The sequence below is a fragment of the Leiobunum rupestre genome, chromosome 1, assembly GCF_980474605.1.
Source record: "Leiobunum rupestre chromosome 1, qqLeiRupe1.1.hap1, whole genome shotgun sequence".
NCBI classification, from domain to species: domain Eukaryota; kingdom Metazoa; phylum Arthropoda; class Arachnida; order Opiliones; family Sclerosomatidae; genus Leiobunum; species Leiobunum rupestre.
In genome coordinates, this window is record NC_143384.1 from 16,639,770 (window position 1) to 16,662,458 (window position 22,689).

Consider the following 22,689-nt stretch of genomic DNA (forward strand, 5'->3'; position numbering starts at 1 on the left):
GTATATATAGTCTTTGCTGTAGCGGCTACGGGAGTTTTACTCTAACCTATACTAGGCTCGTATAAAACTAAAAACGTAGCTAGTGGCCAATGAGGTAGTGGCACGGCCAACTTTGAGCGCGAGATCACAGTTGGTTATGGTAGAGGTTATTGGGACGTGTAGTACGAGGAAATAAAAACCTTTAAACCTGGACCAAAGAATATAAAGCTCCAGGAATGGAGGCTATTATACACCAACTTATATCCATTCTTGTTATAATTCTGCCCTTTAAACCTTTTACTGTGGTTGAAACACAGATGGCAGACTAGCTCTTCTCTTTGCGATGGATTTTACGATCGTTTGAAATTTTTTTTATGAATTTTTGCGTCAGTACTCAGTAGTGGACTGTGACTATGTCATGGGTCGAATAGAAGGCGAAACAAACAGACGATAAAAGCTTGTCAATTTGGGGAGGAAGTTAAATTAAATTTTATTTTATAATTTTTAAAAGGTTTTACGCAGTTAAATTAATTTTGGTTAAGGCCAAAATGCCATTAAACAGTAAGTGTTGTTCGTTTCTTTTTAAATATTTTTAAACGTTCAACACTAACTTGCATAATATTTATCAAAATATTTAAAATATTTTCTTATGCTGATTATGAGTCATTATCACACTCATCACGAATCAAGCGTTATTAGTTGAATACACCGCTGCCTATTAGGCAGCGAATACACGAATCAAAGGCTGGAATTATTTTTGCTGGTGATAATAAAAACAGCTGTAATTTAATGGTGCACACACCTGGGACAATCATGCCATTAAATTACAGGAAATAGACGTAGAATTAACATAATTCCTTTCAACATGAAATATCCATTTGTGCAATAGCTGTATTCAGAGTATAAATATACTACACTTTAATATTACATATATTATCTAGGCAGAATAATAGTCAAATAATTTTTTTAAATAATTTTTCAACATTTGTGTTATTTTAAATAATTCATTTTCATTAAGAGGTAGATAAATATCTCATTTAGATTCTAATAATAAATATTCAAGCTACAAAGTTATGTTACATTCCATTTAGCAAAATGAAGGATTTATAAACCCTTACAACACATTAGATAAGGTGAGCTAATAATGGAAAGATATTGATTATCTTTATCTTTCACAGGAAAATCCACAAGTGTTGTCAAAAACTCCAACACTGGGGAGTCACTCGCGAAAGATAAAACTGGTGACTAGCTTACAGCTTCTACTGTTTGCTGCATTCTCAAGTTACATAATCTGCAAAATTGTTAAATTTAAACCTTTTTTTAAAATCAAAGCTGTATTCCTTAGTATTTTGGTTGGTTGTGTTTATTTGTACGAAGTAATAAGAATGGCAAAATGTCGGCAATTTTGGCTTCTACTGTGGAAGAATTTTGTGCTTCAAAAAAGGCATCCTTGGGTGACTTTGTTCGAATTAGGAGTACCAACTTTGTTTTCAATTCTGTTGATGGTGATACGAACGCGAGTAGACTCAAACTATGTTTCAAGCCCAACTATATACAATCCCTTTCGTCTACCCAGCCGTCAATTCTACCAAGATGTACCGCAAATAGTACGTAAAGGAAGCAAAACTTATCAAACAAAGTTTTACACGGAGCGCCCCATAATTTCGTACTGTCCAAATGTGACTCACGTAAACGAAATTATGGAGATAGTCAGTAGAAGTCTTAACTCTGATATAATTGGCTATGATACGGAAGAAAATATGTTAAATCAAATAGTTTATACAAATAGTACAATATATAAGGCTGGAGCTGTAGTGTTTCCCAATGAAACGGGTAGAACTGAATTTGCGGAGACAATTTATTACAAAGTACGCATGTTTTGAATCTATTATTTCTAATACGCTTTAATTTAATAAATTTTTTGTTTTTTAAGGTTAGATTAAAGGCTACAACGCAACGTGGCTCAAGCAAACAAATCAAAAAATGGAACACCGAACTAATTTTCCCCTTATTTCAAGGGCTGGGTCCTCGTGAAAAAAACTCCCAATATGGAGGTGATCCTGGTTATTACAATGAAGGTATTGATTATCTTATTAAAAACAAGTTGAACAGTCTTCGATCTTTTCTGGTATATCGTGCCAGTTAGGAGCAACAAACACAGCCTCCACACAAGGAGGACGCAACCTGTCAAAAGTCGCTTATTTTCTTGTGTACAGTTTTCATTGGTTTTAAGCGCCTGCTGCTGTCGGAGGGGGAAAATTTTTAATTGTCTTCCCCCTTTCCGTAAAACACTGTGTAAAGGCTCATTCATTGAATTTTGTACACAACACTGTTAGCGTGTGTAAAGGCTAGCTGCGTTCGTCTTGTGTTGTTCCTCCTACGTGCCAGAGATTGTTGAAATATTTTTTTAATTGGTATTTCAACGTAGGTTTTCTGACGTTACAACACGCAGTTGCTGCGGCTCTTGTTGAAAATTCTAGTAACGAATATAATGATTCCAACCTGGATTTTTTTATGCAACGCTACCCGTATCCGCCTTATTATGATGATAATTTTCTGTTGGCCCTGCAATTCTTTTTCCCGCTGTCATTATTGCTCAGTTTTATCTATCCTGCTCTTAATATTGTAAAGAATATAGTTTTGGAGAAAGAAAAAAGACTTAAAGGTTTGTTGTATTTGAAAAATTGTTCTCATGTTTTTACTGAAATATATTTTAAATTTTCAGAATCAATGAAAATGATGGGTCTAAGCAATTGGCTTCATTGGACAGCCTGGTTTGTCAAATACCTTGCTTTCTTGCTTATCAGTGTGGCGATCATGAGCATTGTAATGACTTTAAAAGTCAAAGACGGCTTAGCCGTGTTGGATAAAATTGATCCATCTCTTCTATTCGTGTTCCTACTAGTTTATGTATTTTCTACCATTTCCTTCTGTTTCCTAATAAGCGTCTTCTTTTCGAAAGGTAATTTAGCAAATGAATTCGTATTTGAAGTTTATGGAATTTAATATATATTTTGCTTTTACAATGTTTCAGCCAACTCTGCGGCGGCTGGAGCGGGAATCCTATTCTTTTTTGCATTTGTGCCTTACTTTGTAATTTTCCCGCGATACGACAGTTTGGGTCACGTTGAAAAAGTGGCCGCTTGTTTACTGAGTAATACTGCCTTATCGTTAGGGGCCATGGTTATATCCATGTGGGAGGGAACTGGTAAAAATGACAAGGTTTATAAGATTTCAATTCATATATTAACACGATTTACTTCTTTTCGAAGGGGCTGGAGTGAATTGGAATAATTGGACTCAATCAACGTCTTTAGAAGATAGTTTAACATTAGCACTTGTGATAGGAATGCTCATCTTTGATACCTTTTTCTACATGACGTTAGCGTGGTATATCGAGGGTATATTTCCTGGTGAATTCGGAGTACCATTACCTTGGTACTTTCCTTTTTTGGTAAATAAACCTTTTTGGTCTGACAGTTTTCTTTTAATAATTATTTACAATAGTGATCGTTAGGGATGTGCGGATAATGTTTTTTGGTACCGGTTCGGATATCAAATAGCAGTTAGATTTCAAATTATAGTTCGGTTTGGTTATCGGTTTATGGAAACTTCGATAACGGTTATCGGTTTCAATTTAGATAAATTTCGGTTTTCCAAATCGATTAATCGTTTTGTTTCAAATACAAATAGATTAATTGTTTTGTTTCAAATACAAATCGATTAATTGTTTTTATTAGAATAGTAAAAGGTTAGTTGTTACTCTAAAAAAGAAAATCGGCTTATTCGAAAGTTTTACCGTTTAGAAAGATAAATGATTACTAAAAAAGAAGGTCGTTTCTGTTCCTTGTCTTGGTGAATCTGGCAAAATTATAGTAAATTAAACTAGAACTGTTACTAAAATAGATAAAACAACATGATTCTGTCCTTTGTCTGTGAGACCGTGAGAGAAAGAAGTAAGAAATCCGAGTAATCGGTAAGACAATCTGTGAAAACGATTAATCGGGAAAAAAAATATTATTTTCGAGTAGTAAATCGATAACGGAAATTATCAAATACTTTATAAACCGCCAAAATAAATTTCGAACCGATTTCGATTTATTCAAAAAACACTATCCGAAAAATGCGGTTCGATTAACCGAACCGATAAGCCTTGGTAAACGATTATCCGCACATCCCTAGTGATCGTACGGGATGAAATTTGGGTCTGGGTTTTTTGGAATTTTTATTTTTAGTAGTTTTCTAACTACAGAAGTGACAAAACTCATTCAAAAGTAGCACATCTTTATATTTTAAAATATCAACAGCCGACTATTTAAAAGTAAAAGTAAAACCAAAAATGAAATCAAAACAACTGCAATGAGAGGCGAGTGTGGTGAGACCTTTGTACCTTCAAACGAGAGAAGTTGCTGAGAGAATAGGCTGGCTGCCCCATTCTTCCCCGTTTTTATTTTGAAAACCCGACTAAAAAAAACCCCGACCAAACAATTTATCAACCCGACCTGAGTCGGGTCAGAGTTGAAAACAATAACTAATTTACAATTACTACATTAGCCTTCATATTGGTGTGGAACGACGGCAGATTTAGATCACTCAGCGTTTTCCAACAGTGACAAAAGGAAATCTCAGTATTTTGAAAAAGAACCAGTTGGGTTAACTCCCGGTATTCAGATTCTAGGCCTTACTAAGGTACGTTACAACAACAAACCATTGAGGGAAAACTGGGGGCACAATACCAATCGATAATACGACAAGTTGTTTCGCAGGTGTATCCAAAGAACAAAGCTGCCGTCAAAAACATTTTCTTGAACATGTACAAAAGCCAAATAACTGCTCTTTTGGGACATAATGGGGCTGGTAAAACTTCAACCATTTCCATGTTGACTGGCCTCTACCCACCAACATCTGGAACCGGCATCATTAATGGTTATGACATTCAAGATGACATTGAAGGGGTTCATCAAAGTCTTGGAATTTGTCCCCAACATGATGTATTGTTCGATGAACTAACAGTCGAAGAACATTTGTATTTCTTCTGCAAGGTAATAAAGTACAGAGCAACATATCGTAACAATATTGAAACTTTGGTTATTGGGTGAGCGAGGTTTACTATTTAATGAGTAAGCTGGAAAGTAACTTTGTTAGTGAATTAGTAATCTAAATGTACTTGACACAGTAATTTATCATATTTTATTGGAAATTTTTGTATTGATTGGTAACTCACAGCATAAGAGATTTAGTGTTTTTGTATGATGAAATCTGACACTATTTTGGAAAATGGCCGATTAAAATATCTTTTAAGTAAGGCTGGGTGAATGATCAAATGATTCAGTCGAATATCAAGACAAATAGCCACCTCTTTTGGTATTTGATCAAATATTGAATAACATTTGTATTATTCAGTGAATATTCGTAAAATATTCTCTTATTCCCACCTCTCCAATTGGCCTGTGCCACTGCATAGCTGTCTATGGGGAGGGTGAAGCCAAAGCCGGTTTCAGGGGGAAGGAATTTCTATGATAGAGCTCTCACTTGGCGGTTGATGGCTAGAGTAAAATAATCTATAGGGTAATTCTATATAAAAGAACGTACATCATTAGTCAGTTTCCTCACCTATGACGTCATTAAATAATTCAGTTCTACTATATATTTTGACTATTAGACGTGTTATTAGACTAATATTTGGGCCTATATTCAGCATATTATTAGATGAATATTTGACCCTATTTGTACGAATATTCGATAAGATAGTATTTGGATTAAGCCTAACTATTCAGTATTTGGTTCGAAAACTACTATTCGTCTCGGTATTCGATTAGAAAATATTTGAGTATTCGTTATTAGTCTCAATAGGCTAAAAGTGCTATTCACCTAGCCTTACCTTCAGCTGTGGGGTGGCGGAGTGGTTAGCACTTTCACCTCGCAGCAATAGGAGCCAGGTTTGATCCCAGCTTGTGGTACTGGGTGAAAACACTGAACCACTCCTTCTGCATTGAGTTTGCAAGTGTTTTTCCCCTGAGTTCTTCGGTTTCCCCTTTCCATAAAAACTTGTAGAGGTTAATGGTAATAGTAAGTGTAGGGCGCTGTTGGCTCACGTGGCATGAAGGGGCTTGCCATCACCCTCCTATGCATTGTAACCCGGCAACCTGTTTAAAGACATTAAAGTCGCTCGATGGCTTTGGCCCAAGGTGGTGCCTTGGGTATTAGCCTAGCTGATTATTAAGCCATAACTGCCATACTATTTAGCAGATTTGTCTGAAAGTTTGTATTGGTTAAAGTCCAAAGCCACCTTGGAAAATTTCTAGATCCCACAATAGTTGCAGTAATTTTTTGCCAATTTGTTTTAAATTATCTCGTATTGAAGTACATGAAAACTTACTACTGTGTCTCGCTCAGCCCAATAGTTCTATCGCAGATTCATCTTAATTCTATTTTAATTTTTAGCTCAAAGGCTACCTACCAGATTTGATTGAATCTGAAGTAAATAGAATGATTGTAGCGTTGGACATAGAAAACAAGAGGCACAGTTTTTCCAAAGATCTTTCTGGGGGTATGAAGAGGAAATTGTCTGTTGGAATGGCCTTGGTTGGTGGATCGCAGGTTGTGATGCTAGATGAACCCACTTCTGGTATGGATTTTACACGGTCCTATAATTCCTATAAAATCCTATATCTTCAAAAATGCCTGATAACATCCTATATTTTTAGCAAAATCCCCAAAAAGTCCTATAAAATCCTATAATTTTGATATTTTGGCTATTTCAAATACTGTCACCCAGTTAAATTGCTAGATTTCACTGGTTAGCTAATAGTATATTTTTGTGATAAAATGGTTAAATAGTTTCTTTTTTTAAGTATAGATTTTGTTTTTAAATGCATAAAGTTATTAAAAGAAATGGCATATTTAGTACTATAAAATCCTTATAATTTTGAAAAAATAGACCTATTTTTTTAGAAATATATTATTTTTCCTCTAAAAAATTTAAAATTAGAGTGGGGGCCCTGATTTTAGCCTAACATAACCATAAGTATGACAAGTTGTATTGTTACAATGCTAATTTTCTTACAAAACCTTCAACATTGACCGTTTTGCCCAGCTTTGACTTGGACTTGCAACTGAACTGATTAATATATTGTCCTTGATAGTATTATATTTAACCTTTGGTACATTTTAGACGCTAGGGTACTCTGCGATTAACTTACCCTTGATTGTGCAATAACTGAAAATCAGTTTGGTGATGGCGTTTGTTAATTGTCATACTTATTGATTTCCATATTACTTATGATTCTAGTATTTTCATCATGCTTAAAAAGTGAAGAAAATTTATTTTAATTCATTGTTTTACAGGAATGGATCCAGCTGCTCGAAGGTCTACTTGGGACTTGTTACAATCTGAGAAGGAAGACCGAACTATTTTACTCACTACTCATTTTATGGAGGAAGCTGATGTTCTTGGTGACCGAATTGCTATAATGGCTGATGGTGAAATCCAGTGTTCTGGTAAGATGAAATATAGAATTTGAGCAATTATTTTTGAGGCGGTTTGAAGATAAATTACAATTACTCTTAGGCTCTCCTCTTTTCCTAAAGAATAAATATGGTGCTGGGTATCATTTGGTGATTGTAAAAGCACCAGAGTGTATAGTTACCAACATAATTGACATGGGTATGGTGAAAATAACCTTAAATTTAAAAGCCAAATAATTTGAGACATTTTTTTTAATAGTTTACGAGTACATTCCAAAAGCTGAAGTTGAATCAAACATAGGCGCGGAACTATGGTTTAGTTTACCACATGAAGCTAGCAGTAAATTTGGAGCTTTATTTAACGCTATAGAAGCCTCGAAGGAAGAACTTAAAATTGACAGTTACGGAGCTTCGATAACTACTATGGAAGAAGTATTTCTTAGAGTCGGAGAATACTCTCAGACAGCCATGAATAATCTAAAGAAAGAAACTGAAGATGGATCGTTCTTAATCAGCCCTAAAGAAGCAGAAACTTGTCTATTGGAAATTGAACGTCCTCCTAGCGATGACAGTGGTATTATTGTTAATAGTTCGCAATCGGCTTGCCTCAATGTTGAGCCAAGTAGGTTACCTCTTAAACATAATTTTGTAGAAGTTGGTGCAAAGTATTTGGTATTCCTCAGAATCTTCGTACAGCTCTCTGCAAGACATAAGTGGAGTTACTTACAAAAGACATCGAGGGCTTGAGCTTTATTGGCAACAGTTTACTGCTTTGATGATCAAACGCATTGTTCACACTTACCGTCACTGGTTGTTGACTTTATCTCAGTTTGTGCTGCCAGTTTTGTTTATAACCATCACTTTGATCATCTTGAAAACCTTGCCTAAACCGAAAGATAGTCCAGAACGTATATTGAACATGGATATGTTTTCTGGTAGTTCGGTGCCTTACACTGTGGGTCTAGAAAATCAATCGGCCTATTTAGGTAATATATTTAAATCCATGTACGCCAACACGCAAAACATTCCAGTTGAAGTAGATGGTAATAGAACTCGAGAATCCATGATTGATTACCTGATAAAGCAAGGTAAAATTAATATTGTGTAATTTTATGGTTCAGTAATGAAATTAATCTGTTTTCAACTAATTTAGGACTGAAAGACATTCCTTCGTACAATATGCACAACATGATTGCAGCATTCTTTGATAAATACGACAACACAACAAGTATAACAGCTTTTTTCAACAACCAAGCTTTTCACACTCCCGCTGTTACTTTATCCGCCATCTATAATGTATTATTGAAGTTTTTCGGTAATAATACCCATAGAAATATAGTTGTTGGCAACCATCCATTACCAAGAACTGTTTCTGAACAAGTAAGCGCTTGCTTCTAAATTACCGATTTTAATATTGAATATGTTTGCAATATTTATTCATCGAAGCTAAAAATTTATTTTGAGCATTACGCCCATATTTTAAAAACCAATTTTCTCATAAACAAGGCAGATTGTGCCAATAAACTTGACCATTGGCTTTGGTAATTTGGCTACCACATAACCTAGATCATTACAGGTGTTTACCACACGCTATGGTGATAATCGGTTAGCTATTGGTATTGGTAATAACTAGTTAGGTATCAGTCACAATTTCCCGAATCTCCAATATTGGTTAAATAATCGGTATTGGTAAATCCTCAAATTTTTTTTATCGTAATCAGATAAATTTTGGGCAAAATTGCACTACAGCGGCCTCATGTAATTTCGTGGTTTTTTTTGGTGGAGAATGTAGCACTTGACGCGTAGATTACGAAACTAATTTTTTTTGGGCCGCAAATGATAATTAAATTAATTAACTTAATGTTAAAAATGTACTAATTTTAGGGAATTACCGTGTTTTTGTATTTGTGGGTGGCGGAGAATGTAGCACTTGACGCGTAGATTACGAAACTAATTTTTTTTGGGCCACAAATGATAATTAAATTAATTAACTTAATGTTAAAAATGTACTAATTTTAGGGAATTACCGTGTTTTTGTATTTGTGGGTGGCGGAGAATGTAGCACTTGACGCGTAAATTACGAAACTAATTTTTTTTGGGCCGCAAATGATAATTAAATTAATTAACTTAATGTTAAAAATGTACTAATTTTAGGGAATTACCGTGGTTTTGTATTTTTGAGTGGCGGAGAATGTAGCACTTGACGCGTGACGCGCAGATTACGAAACAATTTTTTTGGGCCGCAAATGATAATTAAATTAATTAACTTAATGTTAAAAATGTACTAATTGTAGGAAATTACCATGTTTTTGTATTTTTGGGTGGCGGAGAATGTAGCACTTGACGCGTTGATTACGAAACTTTTGTTTTTGGGTCGAAAATGATAATTAAATTAATTAACTTAATGTTAAAAAGTTAGTAGAGTGGAAACCTAAACAAACAGTAACAAGCCGTGGTGTAGGCGACAACCCGACGAAGATAATTACTTCCAAAACACGTAAAAGACGTAACTAAACTCCCCGTATTGGCGCCTGACGGCAGCGCCTCCCCAACCCCATACTAAAAAAAGCGATGGGCCATCTATAACGCGACCTAGAGGACAGTACCAAGCCTTACGCATCAAGTATATACTTTCAATCTCAACCAGAAACAAAGTGGCCCAATAATAGAAAACACCGAGAAAATGAACAAAAACTGTAAAAGATTTGATAAAGTACGGGAATATCACTTTGTGGCCCAAAAATACAAAACACCGAGAAAATGAACAAAAACTGTAACTGATTTTATATAAAAAGGGAATATCACGTGGAATTCATTAAGACACCGAAACTGTGTTGCCGGCGAACACACAACGGAAATAAGTACAACAAAACACGTGCAAATGCCCAAAAATTAGAAATTTAAATTACATTAAAAAATTAAATAATCATTTGCGGCCAAAATAAAAATTACCCTCGGCATCTACGTGACAAGGTCTATCAGGCGCAACCAAAATTAATATAAAATTCAATGAAAATGAGAAATTTTTAAAATTAAAAAAATTAAGTTAAACAATTAAATAATCATTTGCGGCCAAAATAAAAAATACCCTCGACATCTACGTGACAAGGTCTATCAGGCGCAACTAAAATTAATATCAAATTCGATGAGGCCGCTGTACTACACTTCACCCAAATTTTGATATCGATCAACACTATTCACATCTTATATTCTTTAACAGACTGAACAGCAACAAAATCAAGGAACCGAAGCTTACCAATTGGCCCAAGATGTCATGTTTGCCATATCTTTTCTAATGGGTAGCTTCTCCATATTCCTGGTTAAAGAACGCGCCACTAATTCTAAACATTTGCAACGAGTGTCTGGCGTTAATTTGATCATCTTTTGGTTTACAACCTATTTATGGGACTTCATAAACTATATAGTGCCATGTATTCTGGTTCAATGTGTTATTTTAGGGTTTCAAACTGACGCTCTAATTGGTTCTGGACAACAAGGTAACTACTAATAAATTAAAATGACTGAAAATGCGTTCTAATAGAAATTTAATTTCCATAAACAGGGCGGTTATTTCTACTGTTTGTTCTGTATGGATTTGCTGGCCTACCCTTCATTTATGTTTTGTCATTTTTATTTACCGTTCCATCCACTGCTTACACTAGACTTTGCTTATTCAACATTGTGGCTGGTAAGAATATAATCATTAACTTGCAATTATTAAATTTTTAGTTGTTGTTTATGAATGTTATGTTTTTGAACAGGAATTGGATGTTTATTGTCCGTAACAATTTTGGAAATTCCTCTTCTTGACCTTCAATACATTGCAAAGATTTTAGACTGGATTTTCACGATATTTCTACCACACTATTGCTTGGGACGATCCATGTTTAATTTGTACCAGAATTACCAATACATCGAAATATGCAGTCAAGTGCAAAGTATCTGCGACACTCCCTTTTTTGAAGTTGTAAAAAGATGTTGCAAAGGTAAATATTTTACCCCTATCAACCCTTAAAACAGTTGTAACTGTTTTTGATTTACGCAACAGGCAAATGCGGTGACAGCTGTTTAAACTGGACGGAAGATTACTTGAGCTGGGATATTCCAGGCATTGGTCGTCTGCTAACCTTCCTCATTGTTCAATCAATAATCTACAACGTATTATTGTTCGCATGCGAACAAAACCTGTTTAGGAAGCTCAAATACTTAATTTGTCAACGTTCAAATAAGAAAGTAACGCCAAGCCACAGTGTGGAAACGGCGAGACAAGACGTTAACGTAATCCAGTTTGAAACTAATCAGAATGAAATTACAAATGGGGAAGGTGAAAGATTTGACCAAAGTGAAGATGACGATGTGATACAAGAACGCAACCGCATTTTAAATACACCATTGGGTCAGTTACAATCCACAGATTCAATCATTCTTAGGGAGCTCTACAAGACGTATGGATCCCTTGTTGCGGTTGATCATCTGTGCCTAGGAATTAAAAAGGGGGAATGTTTTGGGCTTTTAGGTAAATATGGCATGCTAGCGCAGATTAAGCTTGCCTGGACTACAATCACATTGTAAATTTTTAAAATAAAAGGTTTAAATGGAGCTGGGAAAACCACTACATTCAAAATGCTAACCGGTGATCAACCCATTACTTCTGGAAATGCTTATTTGGATGGCTTCAATATCAAGATGGACATAAGAATGGTACAGCAAAGAATTGGCTATTGTCCTCAGGTAATAACATATTTTACAAAACAATTAAAATGGATAAAACAAAGTAATAATTCATAATCTACTTTAACGTTATCAGTTTGATGCTGTGATAGATCAAATGACCGGACGTGAAACTTTGAAGATGTTTGCCAACTTGAGAGGAGTTCCTCAACATTTAATTTCCGAACAAATAGCATTCCTAGGAAAATTGCTGTATTTTGATATGCACTTGGAAAAATTGGTTAAGGATTTCAGGTTTGAATCTTGAGTAGTGATAATGTTAACTGACCAACCATGCGTGACTTGCGTAATTTCCAATTTCAGTGGGGGTAACAAAAGAAAACTCAGTACTGCCATAGCTTTGATTGGGGACTCGCCCATCATTTTTCTTGATGAACCAACTACTGGAATGGATCCTGTGGGGCGTCGATGTTTGTGGAATGCAATAATTAAGATAGTTGCCATGGGACGGTCTGTTGTTCTGACATCTCATAGGTAAATATCATTAGCTCCTTAATCTTAGGTTTTAATTCTAATGACACATTCTGACCATAGCATGGAAGAGTGCGAGGCGCTTTGTAACCGTCTAGTCATTATGGTCAATGGTCGGCTTTGCTGTTTGGGAAGCCCTCAGCATCTTAAGAACAAATTTGGACAAGGTTTTACGCTACTAGTCAAAGTTGGTCGTTACGCTCTTCATAGTAATGTCAGCCAGTCAGATACTTCGTCCAATCAATGGCAGTTAGTGCCATACAAATCAGTCGATACTGAAAACCAAGAACGGCAACAGTCAAGAGCCAGCACATCATCCTCCATGAAACGCGAGCTTTCATTCTCTCAGAATATTGAGGCAGCCAAGACCTTTATAGAGACGACGTTTGAAGGTTGTGTGTTGAAAGGTATCCACCAAGGTTTGCTTCATTATCACATCAAAAATCTGTCTTATACTTGGGCCCAGTTATTTGATACGATGGAAAAAGCCAAAGAAAATCTTAATATTGAGAACTATTCCGTTGGACAAACCACTTTGGAACAGGTTTTCCTAAATTTCACCAGAGGCCAACGGCCCACAGTTGATAATTAACTTCAAATGTGACTGTATGGTGAGATAAATTTTTGTCCAAATTGGGGGGCAGGTTGCAGAAATTATAAGCTCATTCCTTAGAAAAAAAGGTTGAGTTTTTGGTAAACTTTTATGCAAATATTTTAAATTATGAAACAAATTGGCTATAAGATGTTTTTACAATAACTAACGTAGCAATTTTTATAGGACTAATTTGTTATCTAAGATCAAAATATAGATGTTGCTGCAAATATATTTTAAGATGTTGTGACCAATATTTTTATATATTCATTGTCAGATGGTTAAACAAAATGTAGATAAATTTCTTTAAAACCTTGTCCAACCTCCCAATTGTTTAAGGTTTCACCAAATCAGTTGGGAGGCACAGTTGTTGAGATATATATACATATATATAAACTATAATTTATTGCTTGTTAACTTTTGTATCAACATTGTGATAATAAATAAAATTTGAGCATAAATGTTTAGATGTATGTAACTTATTATTGAACTAATCTTTCTAATCATAGACATTTTTTTTAAAGGTAATGGTGAAACTAACTTAGGTTGTAACCAATATTCACAATCTAGTTTAAATGCCAGTTTTGACCAATTAAATTAAGAGAAACTCTCCATGACAAGACAACAGCGTGAACCCTGCTTAATTGCTGGGGCGGTTAACACTTTCGCTCGCCACGCAGCAAGAAGAATTGTGTTAGAAAACATGGAATCATTCCTAAGTTGAGTTTGTGAGTTCTCTCTTCACTGGTTAAAGGGTTTCCCTTTTCATAAAAACTTGTTGTGGTTAACGGTAATATTAAGTATAAGGAGCTGTTGGCATCAAGGGCTTGCCACCACCCTCCTATGCAGTATAACCTGGGCATATGTATTAATGGTGCTAAATGTCATTCAAAGCAGTGACTTTGATATTAGCCTAGCTACTTATTATTATCAGATATATAAATTTCCATCAGGGCCGTAGCTAGGCAGGGGCGGTCGCGTTAGGGTTCAGGGGCGCCAAAATATAAGTTTTATATATTATATTGTGGGGTGCCAAATTCTGACTAGCCCCAGGCACAATTTTTGCTAGCTACAGCCCTGATTTCCATCTGAATGAAGAATAGCCCAAGATGTCATCAGTTCTAGAGCCCCATTTGCCTGTTGACCACTGTCCAATAAATTTTATGAAAACCATGGCTCATGTAAACATTTAATAAACTATTAATAGCGTTTTCCATTGGGCTGTTCCAGGCCGGTCTATTATCGCCCCAAAAAAAAAACTTATACTATTGGGCATCCTGGCAGGTCTAGGATCACCCCGAAAAAAAGAAACATATTCCCTTGAGGAAAAAGGAGTAGCTCCGAGACAGATTAAAGTCTTCCATTGATCCTGTTGCACCCTCGCGGATTGATCTGAGCTGCTCCACCTCAAGCAACGGCGCAACATTTTTAAATCACTCAGATCACAGTATTGCTTAACTTTCGGAAGATGGCTGCTCTGTTAAAAATTTGTACTTCATTGGAAGCCGCTATATCTTGCATTCCTGCCTCCTCGGAGCTAAAACTGTGATGTCACCATCAGATCTGGATCAATCTTTGAGCAGTACCAATGGAGAACGCTACAAGTTGAAGGATGGTATTTTATTTATAATTCTGGAAGAGGTACATTAGCACACATTCTAAGGTCACTAATGAAGGTGACTTAATGATCTTCCATTGAGGTCAAAGAGAACGAAGAATGAAGATTGGGATGTGGAACAAAAAATCATCCCTCACTCCAAGCTTATTTAGGCAATAAAATTAAGCCAGCTCAGATTTTTGTGTGTTGTGAATTGATATTCTTTGGCTTTTGCTTCGTAGGATTTTTAAGGCTTTACACGACATTAACAGGCTTTCCCAGTCGGATAATGCTACACAATACACATTCAACTTAACACCCAACAATGAGCAAGCATTGAGCTTCATTATTAAACAGAAGTGAGAAAGCCCCTTAATGTTGTGTACCGCATTTTCAGCATAGTTGGATTAGAAATTTTAATCATTGGGGATGCCCAATGGAGCTCAGGTCGAAGTGGTTGGTTTATCCACCCCAACTCAAAACAAAAAAGTAATAAAAAGCCACTGTTAACCAAAAGAATAAGACAATGAAATAATTTCAAATATTTATTCTTTAGAAGAAAAATCCCAATATTTTTCCACCCAGATGCTTTCTCCTAGCTTCTTCATGATCCATGATACCTCCAGATGTTGTTAATACAATGTAACTATAAGAATAAATTTTTTTAATAAATAATGTAATATAAAAAAAGATGTTATATCAAAGACAGACCCAAACTGACGAGAAGGCAACAAATTCCTCATCCACTTTTCCATATCCCTAAGCTGTACATCAAAACGTGGACTGATGACTCCGCATTTGTTCAGTCTACCAGTTAAATTAACTACGATTTTTCCACCTCTGTGGTTATCTACAATCTCGAATTCCCCAATGTATCCTAATAAAATAAAATAGTAAATCACATTTTTCTGTAAAAAAAAGTCAAAGAAAATTACCATGGCGCATCATTACGGTGAGGAATTTAACAGTAACTTTGGAACAGGGACGAAGTAAAACTTGACGTTTTCCTCGTTTTTCTGCATTATTTATAGACTTTAGAGTGTTTGCTAAAACGTTCATTTGAACCATCTTGGAATCTATTACAATAAAATGGAATTACAACATGTAATAAGAGCACCTAAGCCTTTGAAAGTGCAGTCGTGGTAAAGGGTGGTTACTGACGAAAAACGTTGGTAAGTTTAACAAATAACTACTTTAAATGATAAGTTAATAATAAATTTAAAATTAAAATACTATAATACCTTAATTTCACTTATAATTGCATTGATTAAGAGCGATATAAAGTCAAAATGTACACACCTTTGGTGCGGCACCAAAATGAAAAGGCAACTATTTGTTAGTGTACGAGGGGGGGAGGGAAACACAGGGTAAAAACGCCATCTATTGTAGTTATTTTCAAATTAAAGTTTCTGCAGAAATGTCAAACTCCGAAAAACGACGAATTAAATTAAAATTATCTAATTTAAATTTTGTTACTATTAATATTAAGCTTTGATTATTCTTTTTAGAATCAAAGTAAATGGCAATTTTTAGGGTTAAATATAAAACCCAGGATAGGTTGCATTTAATTAAGAATCCATCATACAAATCCTTTAGCATTCTAGTTTGTATGTGAATTTTATTATATATAACACTTGTTATTAAACGTTAAATTATTATTTTCAGGTTTGCTCTCTTTGACATTTGGAGCTGCTATTTATGGATCCGATTCCTTTCTTTTCCAGCTGATTTACTTTAGCGGGGCTTGTTTGATTGGGTTATCACTTCTTGATGATTGGGAGGTAAATTAAAAGTTAAAATGTCAACTATTTCTACATATTTACTATTGTTTTATAAATTATAGGAATGCATTTTTGACCATTCGGAGGGAAAATTTTGGCTGAGAAAAATTACATTTTGGAAAAAATTAGAGTTACACAGATTTCTAGATCTACCTTTTCTCAGGAAAGAGAATAATGACATATCGTTCCCCCTGAAAAATATTTTAGGTGTTGTAATGAATAACCAATTTCACTCATCTTCCAATGGTAAATATCATAGAGTAGAACTGTTGATGTTTTCTGGAATCAAGCTTCCACTCTCAGAAATATGGAAAACATCGGATAAAACGTGAGAATTGGTTTTTTTTTTTTAATTGTGAAATAGTAACTTTTTTCCTTCATCAGACATTGTGAATTTTTATCAGAGTTCATAAAACGTTTCTTGAATTTGGATCGGGTAACGCAACTAAATCATAATTATTTTGATGAATCGGACACTAGCAGTTATAATTCCGCATCTAGTACTACTAATGGTGAAAGTGAAGACAGTGACAGTGATGGTGAAATTTTAGTGACAAACAGTGAAAGTATTGGGCTCAATAGAGAACATTTAATCACGTTGTCCGTGTAAAAACAAATTTTATATCCTTTAGAATTGAGATATTTATTAACCTTTGTCATTACTTAAGAAAATATTTCTATTACAATAAATCGGTAAACAATTTTCCATATTTACAAGAGCTCTAAATAATTGTGACATATGTTATGAAGCTGCAACCTGTTTAAGCGGCCCTTCTAAATATTCTGCGAGAGCTGCTGCTTTCGACTTTAACATTCCTAATCCAACGCTTTCTTTGGCATGTAGGCACAATAGAAGATTCGCAACTTGAGTGACGATTACTCTACCTTCCTGTAAGTCAATTATTTACATCATTTTTAAATTGAAGCAAATTTAAGTGTAGTAAAATCTTACATCACATTCTAAAAGCACGCAGTTTAGTTGGTCTTCGCTGAATGCAACCATTCCATTTTTCTCGTATGCCAACCAAATATTGCTTGCAATTGCCGCTGTAACTCTAACATCTTTATCCCCATTGCCAGAATACGCTAATAAAGCCCCTTCCCGGTTTAACAAACTGCAAGAGAATAGAATAAGTTTATCAACTGGATGATAAATGAAGTTTCATTTTGTTTTTTTTTTTTTGCAAATTATCCAATTAGGGGGGAGTGTGCATCCAAGGGTTAAAATTATTTCATAAAATAGTTTGGAGAATTTAATTGAAACTTACAGTGTACTCTGTACGCCTCCGGTATTAGCTTGGCTTAGAATTTCAGTTAAAACCTTTGGCCTCAACATTGAAAACTTAAGGTAATCTTAACGGTTAACGAAATTATTAGTTGGGATAAAAGAAAGATGATCTGCTAGTGCTACTGCTTACTCAGTGACGGAACTGTATTGTAAATTTGTAATCAGGCTTGGAAATAAGCGGTGGTCCCTGGGTCAAAGACCAGTTTATTAATTGCTCGGACCAGTTTTTTTATTCAAAAGCTAGGGGTTCACTGGTCCAGTGTCCAGTTTATTAATTCAAAATTATCTACCACCTGGTCTACGTGACCACTTAAATAATTAAAGTGTTGGGAGTCACTGGCCAAACAGACCAGTTTAGAAATAAACCTTATTTCCAAGCCTGTTTGTAATGAACGTACAGCGTTGCCAGATTACAAGCGCCGAATTATTGCACAGAGTCGAATGGGATCGTAAGTACTGGATTAATAAATATACCGGTAAAAATAATTCACTTAAAGGGGAACGGTCAAGCTTTTCCAAATATCGCCTTATTTGCATATGAAAAGATCAACAAGACGTTCAATATACTTACACGTACCTTATTTTGTCTTGAAAAAATAGTTTTTGGCATAAAAAGTTGAAACGCAAAATAACGCCAAGTATTTGGGTTTGAATTTTAGCCGCCATCTTCAGGTGTCTCGCGAGCGCCAGCAGCACCTTAGCGAGCGATTTGCGAACAATCCTAACTTTTAAATCGCGCAATTTAGGCTTAGGTCTCGTATAACTGGAACGCGCCGCGCGTGTAAAACAAATCTTTCGCGTCTTCAGCAGCGCGCGCTTTTATGTTCAATTTCCCGAAATTTCTTTATTTTACTAAAAATTAACCACTTAATATTTTTTGATGTGGTTTTCACCATAAATTTTAGTTTTTAACGGGCTATAGGGCTATCTAACTGGTTAAAGCTTGACCGTTCCCCTTTAATCCCAAAAGTTTAAATTAAAAGATAGTAAAGAAAACGACGTATTAAAACTTTGGATCGTGTTTTATAGTAAGATCGTATTTTTTTAAGTATAATCCAGCCTTCAGGTAGTATATCGTACGGAGTAATAAATTTATTATGAAAATACGATTCGGATCATACATCTGGCAACACTGTTAACGAATTACGAATCCAAACATCTATCTATCTTCTATCTATATCTATATAATAAGAAGCGCTTGGTACGTTGGTCGTTCGTTCGAACTTTTGGTTAGTCAGTAAGGAAGCTGAAGGCGGGGCGGCGAAAAGAAAGGAGCGCTTGGTACGTTGGTTGGTCGTTCGTTCGACCTTTTGGTGAGTCAGTAAGGAAGCTGAAGACGGGGCGGTGAAAAGAAAGGAGCGCTTGGTACGTTGGTTGGTCGTTCGTTCGTTCGTTCGAGCTTTTGGTGAGTCAGTAAGGAAGCTGAAGACGGGGCGGTGAAAAGAAAGGAGCGCTTGGTACGTTGGTTGGTCGTTCGTTCGAGCTTTTGGTGAGTCTGTAAGGAAGCGGAAGGCGGGGCGGCGAAAAGAAGGGAGCGCTTGGTACGTTGGTCGTTCGTTCGTTCGTTCGACCTTTTGTGGAGTCTGTAAGGAAGCGGAAGGCGGGGCGGCGAAAAGAAGGGAGCGCTTAGTACGTTGGTCGTTCGTTCGTTCGACCTTTTGGTGAGTCAGTAAGGAAGCTGAAGACGGGGCGGTGAAAAGAAAGGAGCGCTTGGTACGTTGGTTGGTCGTTCGTTCGTTCGTTCGAGCTTTTGGTGAGTCAGTAAGGAAGCTGAAGACGGGGCGGTGAAAAGAAAGGAGCGCTTGGTACGTTGGTTGGTCGTTCGTTCGAGCTTTTGGTGAGTCTGTAAGGAAGCGGAAGGCGGGGCGGCGAAAAGAAGGGAGCGCTTGGTACGTTGGTCGTTCGTTCGTTCGAGCTTTTGGTGAGTCAGTAAGGAAGCTGAAGGCGGGGTGGCGAAAAGAAGGGAGCGCTTGGTACGTTGGTCGTTCGTTCGTTCGTTCGACCTTTTGTGGAGTCTGTAAGGAAGCGGAAGGCGGGGCGGCGAAAAGAAGGGAGCGCTTAGTACGTTGGTAGTTCGTTCGCTCGAGCTTTTGGTGAGTCAGTACGGAAGCAAAGGCGGGGTGGCGATAAGAAGGGAACGATTGGTTAGTTAGAAAACTGCAAACAAAATACTACGTCGAACGTTGTTTCTGACCCACCTCCTCCGCTCTCCTCTGAAGACGGCCCACTCGGTTACCAGAACTGCTGTCAAGCGAGAAAAATGAGAAATTGGACATGATGCTGAGCTGCGCTTTTTGCCATGTAACAAACTGGTATCTGGGCGTGTTACGAATGTAAGGACTCTCCCTACCAACTCACCAAGAAACTCCACCTCCATGAAAAGCGGCTTACGGCCCTGACAGCCCGTATCACGACTAACGAGACTTAAAATCTATCTCACCGTGGCAACTTCTCGAGGAGCAGCGCAAGAGTAACCTACCCCTTTCTTACGCAATTACCTCTGCCAACGCTCTCTATCATCATCCCCCAACGCCCAGGTCACAGACTACTGCCGAGGCTCGGGTTCCAAACAGTTCTACTTATCAGTCTGCCGTTGGAAACTCATCGACCAACAGGCCACCGTTGGATGCTCGAAACGACCAGCCGAAGGTCATCCGCCCCCAACCCACCGACCAGGGATGGAAATTGGTTGCGGGAAAACAGACCTGGTGACAGCAGAAACTATCTGACCCTGCCCCCCGCCAGGTTGGTAAACCACACAGATAATCTATCCTAAGAGTCGCTCCCTCATTTGATTCCACCTCAGGCATCTTATGTCTCCAGGCTCAATCCAGAATTGTGCCTAGACGACCTTGATAAATTTATCATCAGTAGTGACATCCATTGAGTTGGGAATATTAATCTAGAGGTCTAATCAAAACGTCGGATTTCAGTATTTCGCGAAACAAGTTTTTAAAAATAAGAATACTGCCGTCTGCTCCCAAATGACGAGAAAACTACCCGTGGCGCCGTCTATCTCTCAATGGTTCGTTCAAATAATACGCGTTTTCCGGCAAAAATAATGGATGGCGCCACGGCCATATGATAACGTTTTCTCGTCATTTTAGAGGAGACGGCACATTCGTAATTTTATAGTAGGCCTAACCATGGACCAAGAATTTAAGGGGGCTCACTGTTCCCGATATTTTGACACGGTAGGAGTGGCCTAAATCGGAAGGCTTACTAAGGTACATCAGCCGCTTCGAAGCGCCTCAAGAATTCTGTTCAACTATCACTGCGAGTTGGGGCTTAAGAGACAGTACGTGCATGGTACGTGCGAGAAAGTTAGGTTAGGCTTAGTTCATTATTTTTTTTTAAGTTTAGAACTGAATTATAGATTCCACTGAATTTGATTAAAAAAATAACATCAGCCATATGCGGCTTACTGATTATTTTTACTTAACACAATGGTTAATTACCATTACTTAAACTTTTAAAGGCTCAATTTCAAAAATTAAAAATCTAAAATTTACTAAGCCTCTTCATTTAACCGACCACAACGGCGCCATTTGGTCAAAATTTAACGTGAACGTTTCAGCTTCTCTACGAAACTACGCCGGAAATCGACTTCAGCGACGCCAAGTTTGTCCACATTGAACTAAACTTAGCCGTGATTTTCCCATTCTCAGTATTCACGCGTGCTTTTAAAAGCTAAACAGTGAGTCCCTTTAGATACTTAGTCCATGGTCTAACCAGAAATTCGTCAAGGGGGTGGGGTCGAAGTATGTTAATGTTAAGAGGGGGTCGAGAAAGGGGTGGAAATTTAGTACAGTTAAAGGTAGGCCCAAGGGGAAGTCTGGACCCGGAAAAAACCCCTTGTTTACGCCACTGGGTCTAACCGTCGGTCTTGGAATATTATTCTCCAGTACTCGAAGATTTTTATCCTTCTGTTCTCGTACTCGAAGACTTTCATCCTAGTACCATCGGTCGTCAAGTGAATCAAGACTATAAGAGCATTGAATTATGCGAATGATAATTTTCACGCGACCAGAAAGAGTTCTGGAGCACGGGTATAAGCACGTATTAACTATAATATTAAGTACTATGAAATGGGGAATTTATTAATTAAAACAAACAGGGCTATGTTTCCGAACTTTGTGACGTCATAATTCCTAAACGATTGGTTATGCACGAAAACCAACCCCATAAATGACTTAGTATTGGATGGAATCTTAATTTAGCACCGCTTCGAGTTCTTCTGAGGTACCTTTTGTGACGTCGAAATTATATAGCAACTAGCATCTCTTACATTGAGGAATAATAATAAAATAATAATAATAATAATAATCAGCTAGGCTAATAACCAAGGCACCACCTTAGGCTTAAGTCATCAAGCGACTTTTGAAGCCATTAATTCAGGTGGCCGGGTTACAATGCGTAGGAGGGTGGTGGCAAGCCCTTCATCTTCATGGCACGCGAGCCAACAGCTCCCTACACTAACTATTACCGTTAACCTCAACAAGTTTTTATGGAAGGGGAAACCGAAGGAATTTAGCTGTACATACGTTTTTTGCCTTTTCATTTGTACTTGGTCACATTTATAATAATAATGATAATAAATAGCTTTTGCTAAAACTCAAGGCAACACCAGTCCTGAATAATTAAAAATATTCAGGTAATCAGCTAAGCTAATACCCAAGGCGATAAATACTCAAAATTTAAATATCTATGATCCTTGTAATCAATTTCAATAGAATTTTAAGGAATTTAAAAGTTAACCCCCAAAACTGTCCGTTATTTTCAA

At 36.7% G+C, this 22,689-nt stretch overlaps 4 protein-coding genes across 5 annotated transcripts; 2 read left to right on the forward strand and 2 right to left on the reverse strand.

Moving 5' to 3' along the window:
• The first annotated feature begins 338 nt into the window (after positions 1-338).
• On the forward strand, positions 339-13,707 carry Abca3 (ATP binding cassette subfamily A member 3). Its single transcript, XM_090175737.1, has 23 exons — positions 339-540; positions 1,158-1,847; positions 1,913-2,057; positions 2,408-2,644; positions 2,705-2,941; positions 3,014-3,187; positions 3,252-3,433; positions 4,534-4,668; positions 4,746-5,021; positions 6,424-6,607; positions 7,327-7,479; positions 7,550-7,645; positions 7,706-8,068; positions 8,130-8,534; positions 8,600-8,826; positions 10,667-10,943; positions 11,009-11,134; positions 11,208-11,432; positions 11,495-11,962; positions 12,035-12,177; positions 12,254-12,411; positions 12,481-12,651; positions 12,712-13,707. Exons 2-23 carry the CDS (start codon positions 1,365-1,367, stop codon positions 13,238-13,240), a joined length of 5,394 nt encoding a protein of 1,797 aa, XP_090031863.1. The 5' UTR covers positions 339-540; positions 1,158-1,364; the 3' UTR covers positions 13,241-13,707.
• A 1,662-nt stretch (positions 13,708-15,369) lies between these two features.
• Positions 15,370-16,215, reverse strand: LOC149961202 (small ribosomal subunit protein uS8). 2 transcript variants are annotated; one of them, XM_090175752.1, is made up of 4 exons: positions 16,137-16,215; positions 15,773-15,913; positions 15,549-15,714; positions 15,370-15,483 (listed from the first exon to the last, which is right to left on the reverse strand). In XM_090175752.1, the coding sequence occupies exons 2-4, from the start codon at positions 15,903-15,905 to the stop codon at positions 15,390-15,392; spliced, it is 393 nt and encodes a 130-aa protein (XP_090031878.1). In that variant the 5' UTR covers positions 15,906-15,913; positions 16,137-16,215; the 3' UTR covers positions 15,370-15,389. The 2 variants fall into 2 exon arrangements, with proteins under 2 accessions (XP_090031878.1, XP_090031884.1); XM_090175758.1 differs by having other exon boundaries at positions 16,079-16,150.
• A 47-nt stretch (positions 16,216-16,262) lies between these two features.
• Positions 16,263-17,328, forward strand: LOC149961203 (cytochrome b-245 chaperone 1 homolog). The gene is made up of 4 exons (XM_090175742.1): positions 16,263-16,444; positions 16,503-16,618; positions 16,681-16,946; positions 17,003-17,328. The coding sequence occupies exons 1-4, from the start codon at positions 16,357-16,359 to the stop codon at positions 17,226-17,228; spliced, it is 696 nt and encodes a 231-aa protein (XP_090031868.1). The 5' UTR covers positions 16,263-16,356; the 3' UTR covers positions 17,229-17,328.
• On the reverse strand, positions 17,236-18,056 carry Lamtor2 (Late endosomal/lysosomal adaptor, MAPK and MTOR activator 2). The gene is made up of 3 exons (XM_090175768.1): positions 17,887-18,056; positions 17,571-17,733; positions 17,236-17,507 (listed from the first exon to the last, which is right to left on the reverse strand). The coding sequence occupies exons 1-3, from the start codon at positions 17,952-17,954 to the stop codon at positions 17,361-17,363; spliced, it is 378 nt and encodes a 125-aa protein (XP_090031894.1). The 5' UTR covers positions 17,955-18,056; the 3' UTR covers positions 17,236-17,360.
• Between the last annotated feature and the right edge of the window lie 4,633 nt (positions 18,057-22,689).

Bases quoted from the DNA above. Each gene is read 5' to 3' on its own strand.
- Abca3 (XM_090175737.1), top strand. From the start codon at position 1,365: ATGGCAAAATGTCGGCAATTTTGGCTTCTACTGTGGAAGAATTTTGTG. The intron at 8,069-8,129 runs GTAGGTTACCTC...GGTATTCCTCAG, and splicing joins TTGCCTCAATGTTGAGCCAA to AATCTTCGTACAGCTCTCTG. The intron at 11,963-12,034 runs GTAAATATGGCA...TTAAAATAAAAG, and splicing joins GGAATGTTTTGGGCTTTTAG to GTTTAAATGGAGCTGGGAAA.
- LOC149961202 (XM_090175752.1), bottom strand. From the start codon at position 15,905: ATGGTTCAAATGAACGTTTTAGCAAACACTCTAAAGTCTATAAATAAT. The intron at 15,715-15,772 runs GTAATTTTCTTT...TTATTTTATTAG, and splicing joins CACCGTAATGATGCGCCATG to GATACATTGGGGAATTCGAG. The intron at 15,484-15,548 runs GTCTGTCTTTGA...TTATTCTTATAG, and splicing joins TTGCCTTCTCGTCAGTTTGG to TTACATTGTATTAACAACAT.
- LOC149961203 (XM_090175742.1), top strand. From the start codon at position 16,357: ATGGCAATTTTTAGGGTTAAATATAAAACCCAGGATAGGTTGCATTTA. The intron at 16,445-16,502 runs GTATGTGAATTT...TATTATTTTCAG, and splicing joins ATCCTTTAGCATTCTAGTTT to GTTTGCTCTCTTTGACATTT. The intron at 16,947-17,002 runs GTGAGAATTGGT...TTCCTTCATCAG, and splicing joins TGGAAAACATCGGATAAAAC to ACATTGTGAATTTTTATCAG.
- Lamtor2 (XM_090175768.1), bottom strand. From the start codon at position 17,954: ATGTTGAGGCCAAAGGTTTTAACTGAAATTCTAAGCCAAGCTAATACC. The intron at 17,734-17,886 runs GTAAGTTTCAAT...ATTCTCTTGCAG, and splicing joins GGAGGCGTACAGAGTACACT to TTTGTTAAACCGGGAAGGGG. The intron at 17,508-17,570 runs GTAAGATTTTAC...ATTGACTTACAG, and splicing joins GCGTGCTTTTAGAATGTGAT to GAAGGTAGAGTAATCGTCAC.